The sequence below is a fragment of the Xenopus laevis genome, chromosome 5L (genome assembly GCF_017654675.1).
Source record: "Xenopus laevis strain J_2021 chromosome 5L, Xenopus_laevis_v10.1, whole genome shotgun sequence".
In the NCBI taxonomy this organism is placed as follows: Eukaryota; Metazoa; Chordata; class Amphibia; order Anura; family Pipidae; genus Xenopus; species Xenopus laevis.
Window position 1 is genome coordinate 68227217 of NC_054379.1, and position 18122 is coordinate 68245338.

The 18122-nt window shown below is 34.9% G+C and overlaps 1 protein-coding gene across 50 annotated transcripts in view; it reads right to left on the reverse strand.

Annotated features, from left to right (window-relative positions):
* trdn.L (triadin L homeolog) overlaps positions 1-18122 on the reverse strand; it is a 374840-nt gene that overhangs the window by 213959 nt on the left and 142759 nt on the right. For 49 of the 50 annotated variants that reach the window (XM_041562894.1, XM_041562885.1, XM_041562883.1 and 46 more), the window contains 4 exons: positions 6949-7005; positions 3587-3637; positions 3353-3403; positions 1238-1291 (listed from right to left, as the gene is read on the reverse strand). In XM_041562894.1, the coding sequence (XP_041418828.1) occupies positions 1238-1291; positions 3353-3403; positions 3587-3637; positions 6949-7005 (213 nt within the window). The remainder of the gene's footprint in view (positions 1-1237; positions 1292-3352; positions 3404-3586; positions 3638-6948; positions 7006-18122) is intronic. The other variant, XM_041562853.1, reaches the window with a different exon arrangement.

Here is an 18122-nt window from a genome sequence, read left to right on the forward strand (position 1 = left end):
GTAGGAGCTGACTCTTTGTGCAACGCAGCTTTGGGCTTCTGTGGGATTTAAAGTTGGATACTGTTGCCTTCCAAGTAAACAGGTAAGAAAAACCTTTCACTCGTAGAGGTGTCCTGTCCACAATAAATAGCCTGTATGGTCCATTAGGGTTTGCTGTACTATACAAGGTAAATCCCTTTTAAAAGACTTAACCTTTGAAACATCTGATTGGGATACCCCCAGGCCTGGACTGGGACTCAAAATAGGCCTATAAAAAGGAGCCCATCAATGTAGGAAGTGTATGGCAAAAATAATAAAAAAGTAACAACTTGATATTCACAAGCCCCTATTCTAAACACCAAACAATATATCTAATTGTCAATAAAACTGTAGAATTCAGAAGTCACTGAATGCTAAATTAGTCAGTCATAACATTGCAAAATGAAAAGACCATTGTGAATTAACCTTGCTGCATTTTAATATTTCAACACATCCTATGTGGGCATAAACTTACATAGTTTGGGTTTACAGAGATAGTAGGATGTCCCAACACATAGCACACAAGTGTGAATTGAAGGAAGGCTGTGGAAGATCATTAACTTAAGTAATTAATTAAGAAGTGGAATGGCTATACACTGACAGATAACCATATCAACCATATTCCAAGATGAAGGAAATTATTAGATTAATAATGGACCCCTTTCCTATACCATCTTACTCTCCACAGATTCAATGTTTATTAGATCTGGCAATTTTCATTATTTATTGGCAAATTTGGCATATAATGAACGTTGTAATTTTGTCAACTAAAATTTCTATGCAATGTTAAATTGCTTTTCCTATGATGCTATCTTCCCATCTGTATTCTCCATTATCTTTGTATCTATTTTTTATTTATTGTTTAAAAAAACAGAGCATTTTCAAAAAAATATTAGATTACTAAATCTGATATTTTTAAAAATAAGCACACTTTAACAAATAATCTGTTTATATGAATTTGGTTTCTAGAGAAAAGGTCAGTCTTGGCCTCATTATTTAAATTTGACTTATTCTGAGACCCTACAAGGAATACATTTACAACATTCACAACAAATTTTTTCTTAATGCAAACTTTTTTTTTTATCACTGGATTTATTCTACCCAAAAAAGTGTAAACTATGTCTTCTCACCATTAATAGCAAATCGTATAAAGCATTAACATTCTATGTATTTTAATCCAATATAAGAAACAATTTCACAATCAAACCTGTTAAATTACCTTGTTCTTTTTTTGGACTTTCCTCTTTCACTGTATGAAATGTTACATGTTCTTCTAGAAAAGCAAGAGAGTTTGAAAATACCAGTCAAGAAACAGTAGCATTACGTTATGGCATATAATTCAAGTGTACTTTTAGTGATGATGAATAGCCCTATTTTATAGAACCTTGTTTCCAACTCTTTTACAAAATACTGAATATTAAATACTCACAGTAACAAGTACAGTACAACAGTATGGAACTAGTTAATTCCATACAAATTTGTTCTATTTACTTAAGTTTGCTTGGTTATTATAAAGTTTATGTAATGTAATTTCCTCATGCTGAAAAGTTAAAAATAATCAATCCTAGGATCTAAATATATTCGCAATTAAAATTAAGTTTGCACCAAACCCTTAAATTTGGGATTCCACCAAATCCCAAATCTTTAATGAAGGATTCAGCTGAATCCAGATATAAGGGGCATGTTTACTAACATTGGAGATAAATATCTGGAGAGATTTCTGGAGATGTTGCCCATAGTAACCAATCAGATCTTTGCTTTTGTTTTCTAACTTATAGGTTGCTGTTTAAATATGATTACTATGGGCAACATCTCCAGAATCCAGAAATCTCTCTAGATATTTATCTCCAATGTTAGCAAACATGCCCTTAAACCCTCATTTGCATATGCTGTGGGTTAAAGTGACCCATGCACAGAACATGGTCACAAGAACAAACATTATATGATTTCAAGGATTGGGATTTGGTTTGACCAGGGTCTTGGAATAGGAATCCTGCTAAAAAAGAAAATTATTTGTCTGAATCCTAAACCAGATCAGGTATTCTGAGCATCCTTAATTAAAATAGACGAGGAATATTGTTTATTTTACCTTGTTTACCATGAAACATAATATCGTTGAAAGTGTTTTTAGAATGTACAGTATATATAAAATAATTTTTTTACCTACTTTATGCATAAGCAACTGAAATGCATTTACTTCTTTCACTGAAAATGCAAATTACCTTTTCCATTTGTTATTTAAAATGTAAAAAACTTGACAACTGAAATGTAACAGCATTTAGGATGACAGTAACTGTCAAAAAGTGATGTAGTAAAAGTAACACATTAAAACTTTATTTGACAATCCGAATATGCAGCTCAGACTTTATGAGAAAGAGTTAATAATTACAGTAAGATGAAAATGAATTGTTCAAAATGAGGCACAAATAAAAAGTTTGTATAAGGCAGAGTTGGCTATACAATATAAGAAAATATGTTTGTGTTTCTTAGTATTTATTGTTAAAGTGTTTTACATATAAGTATTGTAATTCATGAACTCTTTGGGGAATAAGCAAAATTATGTTCTCAGATATATAAATATATGTAAATTTAATTTCTTCTCCTTTGTCTTTACTTATTAACCTCTCCCAATAAACCCTTTATGACACTTGAAGCCTGCCTAGCTCTGCTACTCACTAGCATTTTATGTTACATAGTGCGGAGGTAAGTAAATAGCTACTGAAATCTGAGACTAAGAGGAAGATTTAATAAACTTCAATATACAGTATTTTGCTTTTAAACAATAACAATGTTTGCTAGTCAGAAAAAGTACCAACAATCTCATATTTATGCTGCAACACCAAACTTTCTACCATTCGAAAACATCACAAGTTATTTTGTTCAGCTCAGAGTTTTTCCTGTGTATACTTAATTGTGACCAGAAGAACTGACGGTGTGATCTGTAGCATGTAAAGTGAAAAGTTTTCATAAATAAAATCATGTTGAGATGTATTTACAATTAAAAAGACGTAGCCATCTAAAATACAAGGACCCACACTTTGCCTAAAAGAAATGACTGTTTTTTGCAATATCCTACAAAAAGGGCTAGTCCAATTTTATTTTACCAAATAACAATATCTCAGTAATGATGTGTATAATGGTGGGAGTCTTTGTGGACTTGATCCTGGCCATAAATATCAAGATTTGGAACACGGGAGTGTACTTGGGACTTATGTAAAAGCCTACCTTTTCAGTTTTATAGTTCAATTAATTCAAGTTTATACAGTATGAATCACACTGTAAACTGTTCAAAAACCATTATCCTGTACCATATATAAAAATTTGATGTTTTTACCTTGCATGACGTTTGGGGGTTCTTTTTCAGTAGCTTGAGCTGTAACTTGTTCTTGGAATAAAAAAAGCAATATTAAATATTAGGTGTAATAAATCACATCTATGTGATAGACTGCAATATGCTACAAATAGTATATTACACCTCTGCTATTAATGCTCTTTGCAAAAATATCTAATATATTACTATGATTCTTACACATTTTTACTGATACACACACACCAATAGTTTTTTTACCATAATCTTCATGTGGACATTCATCTTCAGCTTCATGAATTGTCACCTCTTCTAGAACAAAGATAGGAATGATGAGAATACATTTTTATACATTTTTCATGTAAAATGTATTATGTTAGTCACTTTTTGATGCTTGATACTTCAAATTAGTGATGTGTGAGTCAGGCAAAACTCAACCTGCACTCCACCCTAGCCTGCAAAATGTTGCCATTGTAGGACCCATACCCAATCCATATCCACATTTTCCAACTCCATATGCAACTTCTACATGCACCTTTGATTCCAAAAGAAAGAATTTCCTGCACCCCAGCCTGACTTGCACCCAAACCTGCAATAGTTACCCAAATATCAACCCAAAAGCACCCAAACTGTGGGTAAACCCAAAGGTCTAGTATGTTTCTATTTAACCAACACATCCCTATTTCAAACCTTTTATGTTATACTAAGCCAGTTCAATGATTACAAAAATGCAGTAGCAACAGATACCTAAAAAAGGTAGACCCTGCATATTGCATACAGCTCTGGCAGGGATATCACACTGAATTAAAATAAAACTGAAAATGAAACTGAATAAACATATTAATTGTGTGTATATATATATATATATATATATATATATATATATATATATATATATATATATATATATATATAGAAATTGCACGTGGTACCGGCACTCACAGGGTTTGCATGAAAAATCAATCGTTCAATATGGTTAAATAGGAAAAAAAGGTTTATTGAATCCGACGTTTCGTTTCCCCACAGGAACCTTTCTCAAGGGCAAACAGTGCTACACAGGAAGTGAACAGTTTAAATACACAAAAGGTCGCCAAACCGATTGCTAGGCAACCCACAACTCAACCTCCACCCCCAAAGGTAATAGAATCCAGGTGTGACAAATCAATGTGCACAGAAAACAGTGTGTGGATATATATACCAAAAGGATATATAAACGAAAAGAAGAAATTCCTTTTAATTGAAAGTAGTAAGAAAATAGATAGTAAGAGAGGAAACATGCACACTGGTCGTAACAACGGCCCTTATGGTATGCAACCTTGATTGCAGGCCCACTCAAGCATAGAATCCAAATGCCAAAACAGACCATCTGGTGGGTTTTTGGAAATGTACTATCTTATCATAAGTAGTATATAGGCTGCAACAATGTGCCAAGCCCTGATACTGTAGTGGTGGGTGGGTCAACCATAGGAACTAACCCCGGGTATGAGCAGTATACTCTGTCTTAATTAGCCGTCTGCGTGTCCACCGCAGAAACATATTAGACACCAGCCTTATATCTCCCATCTGACAAATATAGATAGATATTTGCAAGATGGACCCACACTCCAATATACATGTAATATTATTTTTTATTGTGCATCACAGTGTACATCATTCTTGTATCTTTTGCCTGAATAGGGATTGGTGACATGGGTGCCCTGAATCAAACTACTGCACATAACGCAGCCTGAGCATTTGTAAACCCCAGGTTCCTGTTTTAAAAATTGTTGAACCTGTGTTTTTTTTATATTTGATGCAAGAAACATCAAGGAACAGATAAGTTCTGTTGATCCAGTCGACAAATGTAAAAAAACAGGTTCAACATTTTTTTAAAACAGCAACCTGGGATTTACAAATGCTCAGGCTGCATTATGTGCAGTAGTTTGTATATCTATACAGTATGTGTGTGTATATGTACAGTACGTGTATATGCAAATACATATGTAGTTGCAAAACTCGTACATGCCTTTACATTAATTGTATACCTGTGTGCAACATTTGAACACAGTAGCTATAGTAAATAATCCCATCTGTGCCACTGCAGCCATCTTATATCCTTAACCTTTTTTACATCTGTAAATCATTTGAAATTCCTGAGTTTCAGATTCTGCAAAGTAGTTTACAGTAATATTTCTCTCTTTCTAACCTTTGGTGACTAACATGCTGACTAAAGCAACTTATATTTCTTTTGTGATTACTGGACTGCTCGCAAAAAGAAGCTCTTAATACCTTTTTTTTACAATTCCACATTCACATTTAGTTTTATGTCTTTGGTGTTAGTTTTGAATTGCTACATTTTACTTTATTGGTTGGAAACACTATGTAAATATACACTCAGATGGGGCCTGACATACAGTGATGCCGTGTAAAAAAATGGCAACAAAATTCGCAACACATCAACAAGCAGTGGTTCATAAAATATTGCATACTAATTAAGTTTTCTACAGTACTGCGTTATGGTGAAAATATGGAGATCATCTATCGCAGATTTTTCCTAGTGCAACTTCCTACAGAATTGACTTGCTGCTTGAGTTTTCCCCATTGACATTAATGGATTATACAAAGTCTCAAGCAGAAAACAATAATGGTTCAAAATGTGGCATTTTAACAGTGTACAAACCTTTATAAATTAATAAGATTCCATTTACACAGCATAATAAATGGGCCCATGAATGTTTATTATGTGGGTAACATTAATAGAATGTTCTCACCCCCCACCCAATTGTTTAGCTATTTTTGGAGAAAAAAGTTGTATTCCAACAAGAATCAGATTGTTACATTCATTTTCAATAAAAAATCTCTAATGTACTAGGAAAATAAACAAATAAATGAAATTGCTTGAGAAAACTCCCACTGACTTTTGTAGAACCTTGACAGTTTTTCCTTGTCAAGTTTTTTCCGGTGATTTCATTTGTTATTCTTTAATAATTCTGACTATTTGAAGTCCAAGAAATGATTTGCTTTTGCATTTTTCACCATGGTTCCCCTTGAATCAACTAAATATATGTATTAAATATATTATTTAGCAATGGAGCATCTTTCATTGGATTTCAAATAATATGCCATGTTTAATTGATAAATGCTTATATTCATGTCCAGCCAACACAGCAAGGTGATAATAAACTGAGGAGGGATCCCAAGCCCCCGGACTTTTTAAAAAACCTACTGAGAATGGCAATTATTATTAACAAAGTTGTTGGACATATTGACTGTGTCTAACTGGAATGTTGGCCTACTCAAGTGATCAGGGAAAGCCCAGACATCTCACTGAAATAGTAGTGGCAATCGATCTATGTTCCCTTCAGACTGGATTACTGCTGAAAGCAGAGAGGTACTAAACCTCTAAACCTTCTCCCAGTTTTGGATTGCGACACTGAGAAAAGTGGTCTCAACAGAGATCCTCTCTCATTCAGCTTTTAAAGTAGCCTATTTTTTTATATTTATATTTTTAATCTGTATTTTCAATTCTATCAGTTACTTGCATTTTGACATCAATAATAAATTGGAAATTGTTTTAATATTGTGTCATTCTAAATTACCAACATTATCAACAACACTGTATAAAAGGAAAATATTGAATGTACCTTCTTTTGTCTTTTCAACCACTGGTGATACTGGTGACACCATATCTACTGTTAAATCTAGAGAACAAGAACAGATATATGATGCATATATTATATACAGTATAAAAGTACTCACTAATAGACATGCACAGAAGATTGCATTAATATATAAACCAATATCTGTCAATATAATTTCCACCATGACCATCTAAAACAATTCTATTTGCAATACAAATAAGGTAATTTCTTGTTCAATAATTATATAACTGGTATAGTTAAATGCAAGAAATTCATGTTCGTGAATGATGGGCACAGTTAGGTTCCACACTCTTTGTGCTTTCCTAGGTGGCTTAAAAAATATTCCCAAAGCATGCTTATGAGTTTAAAATGTACAAGTTTATTGCATATTAAAAAAGTCAAACAGTCCCCTCATGGCGCCTAACGTGTTTCATGCTTACCTAGCACTTAGTCATAGGCAATCTCTCATTTCCTAGGTGGCTCAAATTTAAGATACTCCCTAATTTATGAGTGATAAAGTGAATTGCATGAGTATTGTAATTTACTTGCGGTGATTAGAAAGTAGGTGAATGGCAAGGCATTTTAGGGGAGATATGTTTCCTGTGGTAGTGATGTTTAAAGTGCAACAAATCTCCCATGTACAGTATGTCACTGCCCTAAAGTCACTCTTATACAGAACATGTAGTTTAACGTTATTATACGAATTTTTATATTTTATAAGGAGGACTTATTTTTGTTTGAATGAGCTCTGTGACATAAATGACATAACTATACACACTATGACATTGGTTATTACTGTTTATGCATTTATGTTTTGCTAGGCTTATGCATAGAGTACATAAAGTACATGCAGCACATTTTCTTTAGGGTCAATGGATATTTTTAAGATTTTTTAAACTTCATTATAAATGTTAATTAGCCGTTAATGTACAGTATATGTACAATGAAATTAGCCTAATATTAATTTAGATATTCTGGAATAGGAATCCTTATTGGATGCTGTCCAAACGGTGATCTGGCACTTAGGCATACTATTGGTCTATTTATTACATATACATTGATATATATATATATATATATATATATATATATATATATATATATATATATATATATATATATTAATATTGATCCAGGGACTAGTCCGATTGCCATTTTTGAGTCAGGAAGGAATTTTTTTCCCCCTCTGAGGCAATTCGGAGAGGCTTCAGATGGGGTTTTTTTTGCTTTCCTCTGGATCAACTAGCAGTTAGGCAGGTTAAAAAAGGGGGGGGTTATTTATGAAGGTCCAAATTTATCTCAATATTTTCTGCTCTTATTTAATATTACATTTTCCCGAAAATTTGCTTTGCGGGAAAAAACGTATTTTCCAGATTTTTTCATCCAATTTTCAAGAGTTTCCCGTTTTTTTTTTTTGGTTTTTTTTCTTCCGATTTTCATGAATTTCACCATTTTTTTCTGGATTTTCATCTGAAAACTCCAAAACTTTGGGGTATTGCATGAAACCCAGCACACATCAAAAAAATCATTGGGACTTCTCCCATTTACTTATATGCAACCCCGACAGGTCTGAGATGCCGGATTTTTCCATCCAAAATTTGTGATTTTTTAAAAGTCAGATTTTATAAAAAAAAAAACCACAAATTTTTCGTGATTTTTGCATTCAGAGTTTAGTAAATAACCCCCCTAAATAAATAAATAAATATATATATAAGCACAAAAGAAGGCAAGCACTCACAAAAGAAGGTTTTATTGTGTACTGAGGGTGCTTGCACGTGAATGAAGGAAGGTTTCAATGCGCACTGGTCCCCCTTCATAGATTTCTTTTGGCTGGGTGCTTAGCTTCCTGTAAGTACTGTAATAGGAAATTGGCTAGTACCTAAAGTCCGGCAGGGCCGAAACCAGGGGTAGGCAGAAGAGACACCTGCCTAGGGCACAGCGATGTGTGGGATGCTGGACAGGTGCTTTTTCAAGGATCTTCTGTCTACTCCTAGTCCAGATTCACTCCCCTCTGCCACTCTGGCCTCCCTCTTCTGTCACCCCCCCCCTTCATTGCCCTCCCCTTAGTTGCCTTCCCCCTTCGTTAAGGCACATTCACGCTTCTGTGCATGTGGGGGAGGCAGGGTTGGCCGACCGGGCTGCCTAGGCCGCCTGGTTGGCTCGGTCTGGCCCTGCTCTGGGGTATTAATAGCCCCTTAAACAAGACTGAGCGAAAAAAATGTCAATGAAATATACAGTTATGTGCCCACGTAAGCAAAGAGTGGCAAAATAATTTAGAAATAAAACTAAATTATTTTACCAACAAAACTTTCAATCATTAAAACGTATGCATTGATTTCAATTTGTTAAACCGTATGCATTGTTTCAAGGTAGAACAAACACTTTATTTTTTTTACAGACCCTTTAATTAATATGTCCAAGCGCTACATAGGTTTAGAAATATAAAGAGTAATAAAAGTAGCTCAAAATGCATCAGTAAATACAGTGATACAGTTGCTCTATTGTTTACATTTTTTAACAAAATGAGCACAGTTTTACAATATTGACATTTAGTACAGTTAGAGCAGACAACAATGAACCTTCAAATTGGCCATCATGTTGTGCAACCATCTCTGCTAAATCCCACTTAATTGGTATGCACTTCTCTAAAACACAATTAAATTTAAACATGCCCTTGTATGATCATTAAATGTCAATCCTTCTTTTTAGTCTCTAGAGCTTGTTGTACATATTAGGCAACAGGCAGAAGAGAATCCTGTTTCCCCCCTGCCCATTTAATCCTACTTACATCTGCAGACATACAGTTTTTAAAGCAAACTAAGCATTTAGAAGCAGAACAAATCTTAGCTACATGTTATTTTCTTCAGACTAAGCTGTTTCCAAGTCACTACAAAACTCTCGCAAGCAATGACTGACAACATCAATCCTCAGAAACTATCACAAACAGAAATGTTGATGAAAATATGCCATCTGAATTTTATCACTTACAGCAGTCGCATAAGATCATTCCTATGACTCCAAAGAAAATGGCAGGTAAACTAAGATAAGGCCACCAATGCAAAGACGAAATATTCAAATATTTAACATTTTATTTAAAGAATAGAAAAGTGTAATATAAAATAGGTTGCATAGGAAGAATTCAAAAATTAATGAAACAGAAAGTAAATTTATTTATTCTATACCGATATATTTGTTTTGTAATTACTTTTTTGGCTTGGCTGAGAGTACCAAAAGGAAATACATTTAACTTAACTTTAAGGGGCCCATTCACTAAGTTCGAGTGAAGGAATAGAGTAAAAATAGTTCGATTTTCGAATGTTTTTTTTGGCTACCTCGACTACGACCTTCAACTTCGAATAAAAAGATTCAAACTAAAAATCGTTTGAATATTCGACCATTCGATAATCGAAGTACTGTCTCTTTAGAAATTTCTTCGACCCCCTAGTTCGCCACCTAAAACCTACCGAGGCCAATGTTAGCCTATGGGGAAGGTCCCCATAGGCTTGCTAACAATTTTCTGATCGAAGGATAATCGATCGAACGAATTGCGCAAAATCCTTCGACTTTGATATTCGAAGTCGAAGGATTTTAATTCGGCAGTCAAATATCGAGGGTTAATTCACCCTCGATATTCGACCCTTGATACATCTGCCCCTAAGGGTCTGGCCACACGGGTAGATTCAGGGAGATTAGTCGCCAGGCGTCAAATCTCGTCTTCTTCGCGCCGACCAATCTTCCCAATATGCCTTCCGCCAACTAAAAATGAAAATGGCCTGGGGGCAGGAATTCAGAGAGCTTAGTTTTCTGAAGTCGCCCGTTATTGCCTCACAAGGAAACTTTGTGCGACTTCGGAAAACAAAGCGATTCGAGTGCCTGCCCCCAGGCAATTTTCATTTTAGCCGGCAGAAGGCAGATCGGGGAGATTAGTCGTCGCGAAGGAGAGGTGATTTCTCGCCTAGCTACTAATCTCCTAGATCTGCCCGTGTGGCCAGACCCTAAGATTGTATACTTCATTAAATGTTTACCGCAAGATAACTAAGAAGCAGAAAGATGTCTTCTTAATAACTAAGAAGAAGCAAAAAGATGTCTCCTTTCATAAAGTCTTTTGTTTTATTTATCAAGCAAAACAGCGAGAGTTACACTTATTTACGAAAAGTCAAATTAATCTCAAATTAAACTCCCTTCCACAAAGTGAACTCATTTATCAATATTTTTTTTCAAAATCATCAGAGCAACAAAACGCCTCCAAAAAAATTGAGCGTCAATTCGTATCATACCACTGATGCTCCAAAAATCTCGCTGCAAAAACCTGAAGTTTTATGGATTATTGGACAAAAAAACCCTGACCCTGATTATCCAGCGCAGATAATTATATCAAAAAACAACTTCAGGGACATCTGCCATTGACTTCTACATGACCTCAACAGGTCTGTGATGGATTATTTTTTAGATTCGGATTTTTAGCAGCTTAGGGGTATGCTAAATCGCTAAAAATTTGAGTTTTTATTTTTCCAAGAAACATTCAAGTTTTCCCCCTACAAACCTCAACCAAAAAAAATTTGAGGTTTATTAAATGGGTCCCTTAAAGGAAAACTATACCCCCAAAATGAATATTTAAGCAACAGATAGTTTATCAAATTAAGTAGCATATTAAAGAATCTTACCAAACTGGAATATATATTTAAATAAATATTGCCCTTTTACATCTGTTGCCTTTGTAACACTATAATAAATTGAGTGGCACCTTCTCTATTATGAGCTTTTTCTCGTGTGTAAGCCCTCGCAACGGTGTGGAGGCAGGGTGTAGTGCGACTGTAACAATGTGCTTATGCACAAGAACTGGGTGGCAGGAGTTCTTTTGTGCTTAACCAGGAACTGAGTTTATTTACAACACAATCCACAAAGGAGTTCAGAGAACATATAGCATAAAGGATAGCAATATACTCACAGCACCAAATAACACAGCTTGATCCCTGCAGGCAAGGGAATAGTTACAGCAGTAGTTAAGCAGCAATTGAGAAGGTACACTAGCTTTCAGCCTGTGCCCTAAGTGGAACCTAGGGGAAAATCTGCCATCCCTAAGTCTATGCACTTAGCCCCTACTTCTAGGTTGTTAGTACCCAGGATCTTAATCCCTCTGACTCCTCATCGGATCCTTGAGCTGCTCAACTATATAACCTATCCATCACTCCTAGATTGATCTATGAAAGAGTATAGGTATCCACTTTACTAGGGCCGAAGTGCATAGGATCCACTAACCATTCCCTTCCTGCCTGCTTGGTAAGGGCTAAAGCAATGTACCCAGACTGTATGGTTACCTAGACCTTTATACTATAACACAGCTATCTACAGTACATTGTGAGAATAACAGGGACTTACATAAGCAAAGCAATGACACAAGTCCCCATTAGGACCCATTTAGGCATCTAAAACCTCTAGGATGTGCCTGCCAATATTATGTGAGGGTGTCTAAATTATCACATCCCTACACCTTGAACCACCATTTCATCATGGTTTCTCTGCTGCCTCAGAGATCATCTGCCCAGAAATACGGCAACTTTAAGGGGCAAATTCATCAAGGGTCGAATTTCGAGGGGTTAAATCCCTCGAAATTCGACTGGGGAATAGAATCAAATAGAATCGAATAGGCAATTCGGGCGAATTTACGCGCTGGCGAATAGTCGAATTGGAGAATATTCGCCAGGCGAATAGGCGCTCGATCGAATATTCGCTCGAAGGATTTTCATTCGATCGAATGCCTTTTTATTCGATCAAAAACTTGGAAAACAAGCCTATGGGACTTTCCCATAGGCTTTTAAAGCAATTCGGTAGGTTTTAGGTGGCGAAGTAGGCAGTCAAAGTATTTTTAAAAGAGACAGTACTTCGACTATCGAATGGGCGAATAGTCGCAGCGTTTTTGCGCTCGATCCAGTACTTCGACTATCGAATGGCGAATAGTCACAGCGTTTTTGCGCTCGAATCATTCTACTCAGGCGAATTTACGCCAATTTGATAGTCGAGGAGCACAAAAATTCGAAGTTTGTTTACTTCGAATCCTTCACTCGAATTTAGTGAATCGGCCACCTAACTGTAACAGGAAGAAGTGTTGAAGCAAAAGACAGAACTCTGTCTGTTAATTGGCTCATGAGACCTAACATGTATGGTTTGTTTGGTTTGTTTGTGTGCACCGTGAATCATACAATCCCAAGGGGCGGCCCTTATTTTTTAAAATGGCAATTTTCTATTTAGGATTACCAAATGGCACATACTACTAAAAATGTATATTATTATGAAAATTGTTTATTTACATGAAGCAGGGTTTTACACATGAGCTGTTTTATGCAATTTTTTTTATAGAGACCTACATTGTTCGAGGGTATAGTTTTCCTTTAATTTAGTATTTGGATTTAATACTAGTATCTGTCTGAATTGTCTAGATTACTGTTCAATATGTTGGCTTGGAATGAATATAAAGTGAGAGAGTTATCTCACACTTTGATAAATCTGCCCCTTAGGTTGTTTGTTAAATTTCAAAGTTAAAATCTAGAAAAATTTTAGTTTTTTTCACTAGAAAACTAAAATTTTTAGAGGAAAAAAACCTTGAACTGTTAAAGATTTATTATACCCTGATGCTGCAAAAAGCCTGAATCTTCCACTTTAGATCTGTTGAGGTCCTGTATAAGTCAATGGGAGATTTGAATTTCAAAAAATCAGGCATGGGAGTTTGGTTGTGGTTTTTTTTTTAACATAATATGAGAAAAAATTTGGATTTTAGTAAATAACCCCCTGAAAGTTCCTTAGAGAGGTGTATGCTTTTAATATCCTATAAAATAACAGTGATGCAAGAGACTCATTTCACAAAATCCTTTATCTTCATTTCAACACATATTGTGGACAATAGTGATGGACGAATAAATTCACTTGTCACAAATTTGCGGCAAATTTCATGTTTCGCCATTGATGAATAAATTTGCAAATCTCCCACGAAAATTTGCTGGTGAAAATTCGCCAGCGGCAATTTCCAGCTTTCACGTTTTTTTTTGTGAAAATATTCGAATTGCTAGATTTTTCCGTGAAAACATTCGAATTGCATGATTTTTTTCGTGAAAACTTTCAAATTGCTAGATTTTTCAAAATCCTTTATCTTCATTTCAACACATATTGTGGACAATAGTGATGGACAAATAAATTCACTTGTCACAAATTTGCGGCAAATTTCATGTTTCGCCATTGATGAATAAATTTGCAAATCTCCCACGAAAATTTGCTGGTGAAAATTCGCCAGCGGCAATTTCCAGCTTTCACGTTTTTTTTTGTGAAAATATTCGAATTGCTAGATTTTTTCGTGAAAACATTCGAATTGCATGATTTTTTTCGTGAAAACTTTCAAATTGCTAGATTTTTTTAGTGAAAACTTTGAAATTGCTTGATTTTTTGTGAAAACATTCAAATTGCTCGATTTTTCATGGGAGAAATTCACACATCAATAGTGAACAAGTTTTGTACACTATTAAAATTAAAAGGGGCATATTTACGAGGAAGGAGGGGTTATTCTTCTACTTTAAAGCATTGGTAAGGCCCCATTGAAAATATGCTGGTTAGTTTTGGTCTCCAGTGCTCAAATGGGACATTACTGAATTAGAGAGGGTCCAGAGAAGGTCATTCTGAGCTATGAGGGAAGACTGGCCAAATTGGGGTGCATAACTATTATATAATGATAAGTATGTATAAATATATAAGGGGATAATATAATTATCTCTCTAATGCTTTATTGACCAATAGGTCCTTCAAGCTGACACATGGGCACCCAATGAAGAAGAAAGGCGGATCTATCTACTGATTCCTGTCTTTATAATTAGTTTGTCAGGCATGGGGTGCTGGTCTAATTACAAATGAAATAGCCACTCTTTATTTTTCTAAAATCATATTGTTCTATTCATATTTAATATTTATTGTGATTAAATAATATTTTACTATGATGTAGACAGTGATATTTTGAAAAAAAATGCAATTAGTCTTCATTTAATCTTTTCCTAAATAATTGAGGGGCCTATTTATGATTGCTCGAACCCAGTGCAAATTTCAATACTCACACAGAGCTTTGGGCTGAAAAGGCTGCCGAAGTTTCATGTTATTATTAGTGATGGGCGAATTTGCGCCGTTTCGCTTCGCCGAAAAATTCGCGAATTTCACGCGAAATTTTTTTGACGCCGGCGTCCGGTTTTCGAAAAAACATTTTTTTGACGCCGGCGAATTTTTGCGGCATCACTAGTTATTATAAATAATTTTTGTGGAGGATTAGATATTACCAAGCTTTACTGGCCCAAAAACTAGGGCATGAGGGGGTTTCCTTAAAGATTACTCAAGATAGTTTTTTAGTGTTTTGCATGTTTCCAGTCTGGAGCTTGGTTTCTATGGTCCAATTTACCCTAGATTTAGTTAATGTTTTGAATGAAGACTGGAATATAGTTTATAAAAAGTAACTATAACACTAAATTGCAGCCATAACAGAGCAATATTTTTTAAAAAACTGAAAAGAGGCAAAAGATAATTCAAAAACTATATAGTATAAGATATAATTATAACATTTACAAGAAACAGTAAAAAATAGATACAAATTAGAACATTTTTATTTGTGCCATTATTTGTAGTATACAATTTAAAATCAATGTGTTTTGTAAACTAAAGGTCTATATGTTTTTCCTATTTGTTTATAAATATGTACATAGGTTATATACACACACACACATATACAAGTATATACAAGTGTTTTCTGTGGAAAATATTCAATGATGATTCAGTTCAATGAAGATTCAGTGAAGATAAAGAAAGCATTCTAACAATAACTAAATAACTTTAGCACATGTTTTTAATGTTATGCCTTCCATTTATTCTCTCATATACAGTACTGCAAGATATTGTAAAAAATGGGTCCTCCTATACCAGCAAGTTTATATTTTATATGTTAAACATAGTGAACGCAAAGTGATAACTATTTTTTTTCTTTCTGCTAGATACAGTATTTTATCTCTAATATATTCTCAAATTTGGTGGCATATACAGTTCTAAATTGCACTGCTGATATTTTCCCTCCATGTCTACTTATAAGTCGGCATGAATCCTTCTAAAAGTCATTTCAATTATGATTTGCCTGCCAATCTCTAATGCTCCTGTTCGCATCAAAGAGGAGGCAATTAAAGAGCACAGAAAAGCTCTTCTTCCTAACAGGTGCTGCCAATCAATGCTGCACAGATATCAAGGAACCTTAGACTAATTAAAGTAATAATCTGAAATGAATTTTAAAATAAACTGTCGTGACAAAAACAGACAAGCAATTGCTCTGAATAATACATATATTTATATATTTTTATATGTCATTCATTCATTTTCAGTGTTGCCTATTGAAGAGATTTATTGTGTAGGTCGCAAAGGTTTCTGAAAGTAGTTGGGGAAAAATGCATTGCTATCCATTTTTAAAAGAGCAGACAGTGTTTTATATTTAATTTTGAAATCTGAAATTGGGCTCAATATTTTCTTAATTTCCTAGGTGTCCTCAGTCATGTGACTTGTGATCTGATAAACTTCAGTCACTCTTTATTGCTGCGCTGCTAATAGAGGTGATATCAACCACCTCCCTTCTACCCCCCCCCCCCCGGAGCCTTATTACAGATAATAAGATAACAGCTGATACCTGCATTGCTAAAATTGCTCCATGCTCCATGGGTCTCACACTTAAAAGGACTCTGTCATTATTTTTATGTTGTACTTTTTATTTCTAAATCACACTGTTTACATTACAAATAATTCATTCTACCATATACATCATTTTATTCCTGAATCAATAAATGTATTTTTTATTTGTAATATTGGTGTGTATGCAGCCACCTCAAGTCATTGTGCCTGAGCCAGAGCCAGAACTTCACAATGGAACTCCTTCTCAATGTAACTGTTGTATGCTATTCTCATATGTACCACTAGGTAGAGCATTGGAGCACTTGTAAATAAAGGTGGCCATAGACGTAACAATTACGATCTTTCTTGGAAAAGATATTTCCAAGAAAGATCATTCGTTTCAATACACACGTGTAGAGCTGAATCGTAGATTTACAGGAAGAAACAATAGATTTCTACCTGAATCTGACGATTCAGCACTAGCAATGGGCGATGTTTGGGTCCCTTCAAAGGCACCCGATCAAAATTTTCCGTCCAGCCCGATCGACGAGCCGACCGATATCCAAGTCTTCTGCCGATATCGGTCGGCTCTTTTTCCACGATACACGCAGCGGATGCAAATTCATTTTGTACGATATTATCTGTGCGTCTATGGCCACCTTCAGTGTAAAAATGGATTACAATGCAGGACTCTGCTGGAGCAGCACTATTAACTGATGTGTTTAGATAAAATACATTTTTCCCTGTGACAGAATCTTTAAAATTTTAAGAGAACTCATTAAATCATGGGGGTATATTTATCAAAGAGTGTAATTTGAGATAGACACAGTCTGCTAGAGTGAAATTCCCCACTCTTCATTCTTTTCAATGGGATTTTTAAATGGGTGAAAGTGAAAGTTTATCCGTGGTTAAATATGTTAAATTTGGAGATCTCTAACTTCACTCTTCGATAAATATACCCCATAGTCTGAACTCCTCTGTTTTTATTCTGTTATGAGACAGTACAGAGGGGGTCTTTTGTTTATGTCTCACTTCTCAGAAAGTCTCATATTTTGGTTCAGTTTTCCCATTGATTGCCATGACTAGTTTTTGTACTTTTTCTTTATGATGATTTAGCTTATTATATCGTATATATAAATCCTTTACTTAAAAAGTATAGTCTATATAGGCTAATAGCACATAGGGCAGTTTTTCAACAGTTTTTAGCTAGCAGAGAACAACTTGAAGCCACCAATTTCACTTCCTATTTATGTAAATAAGTCAGTGAAGACAACAGAAGTGTTAATTACAGGGCCCCTAGTAAAAAGGTACTCTGGGTTGGGTGCAACTGGCAGGAAGGTAAACAGCTATCCAAATCTGAGGCTGTGGCACAATACAAAGAGGGTAGCCAAGAATAATGTCAATTTTAAGTTGCACTTGCAAGAGTATTAATGCTGCTTTTATGTATGTGCTATAAGTAGTGATGGCTGAAATTTGCAGCGAATTCCAGTGAAAATTCACCGGCG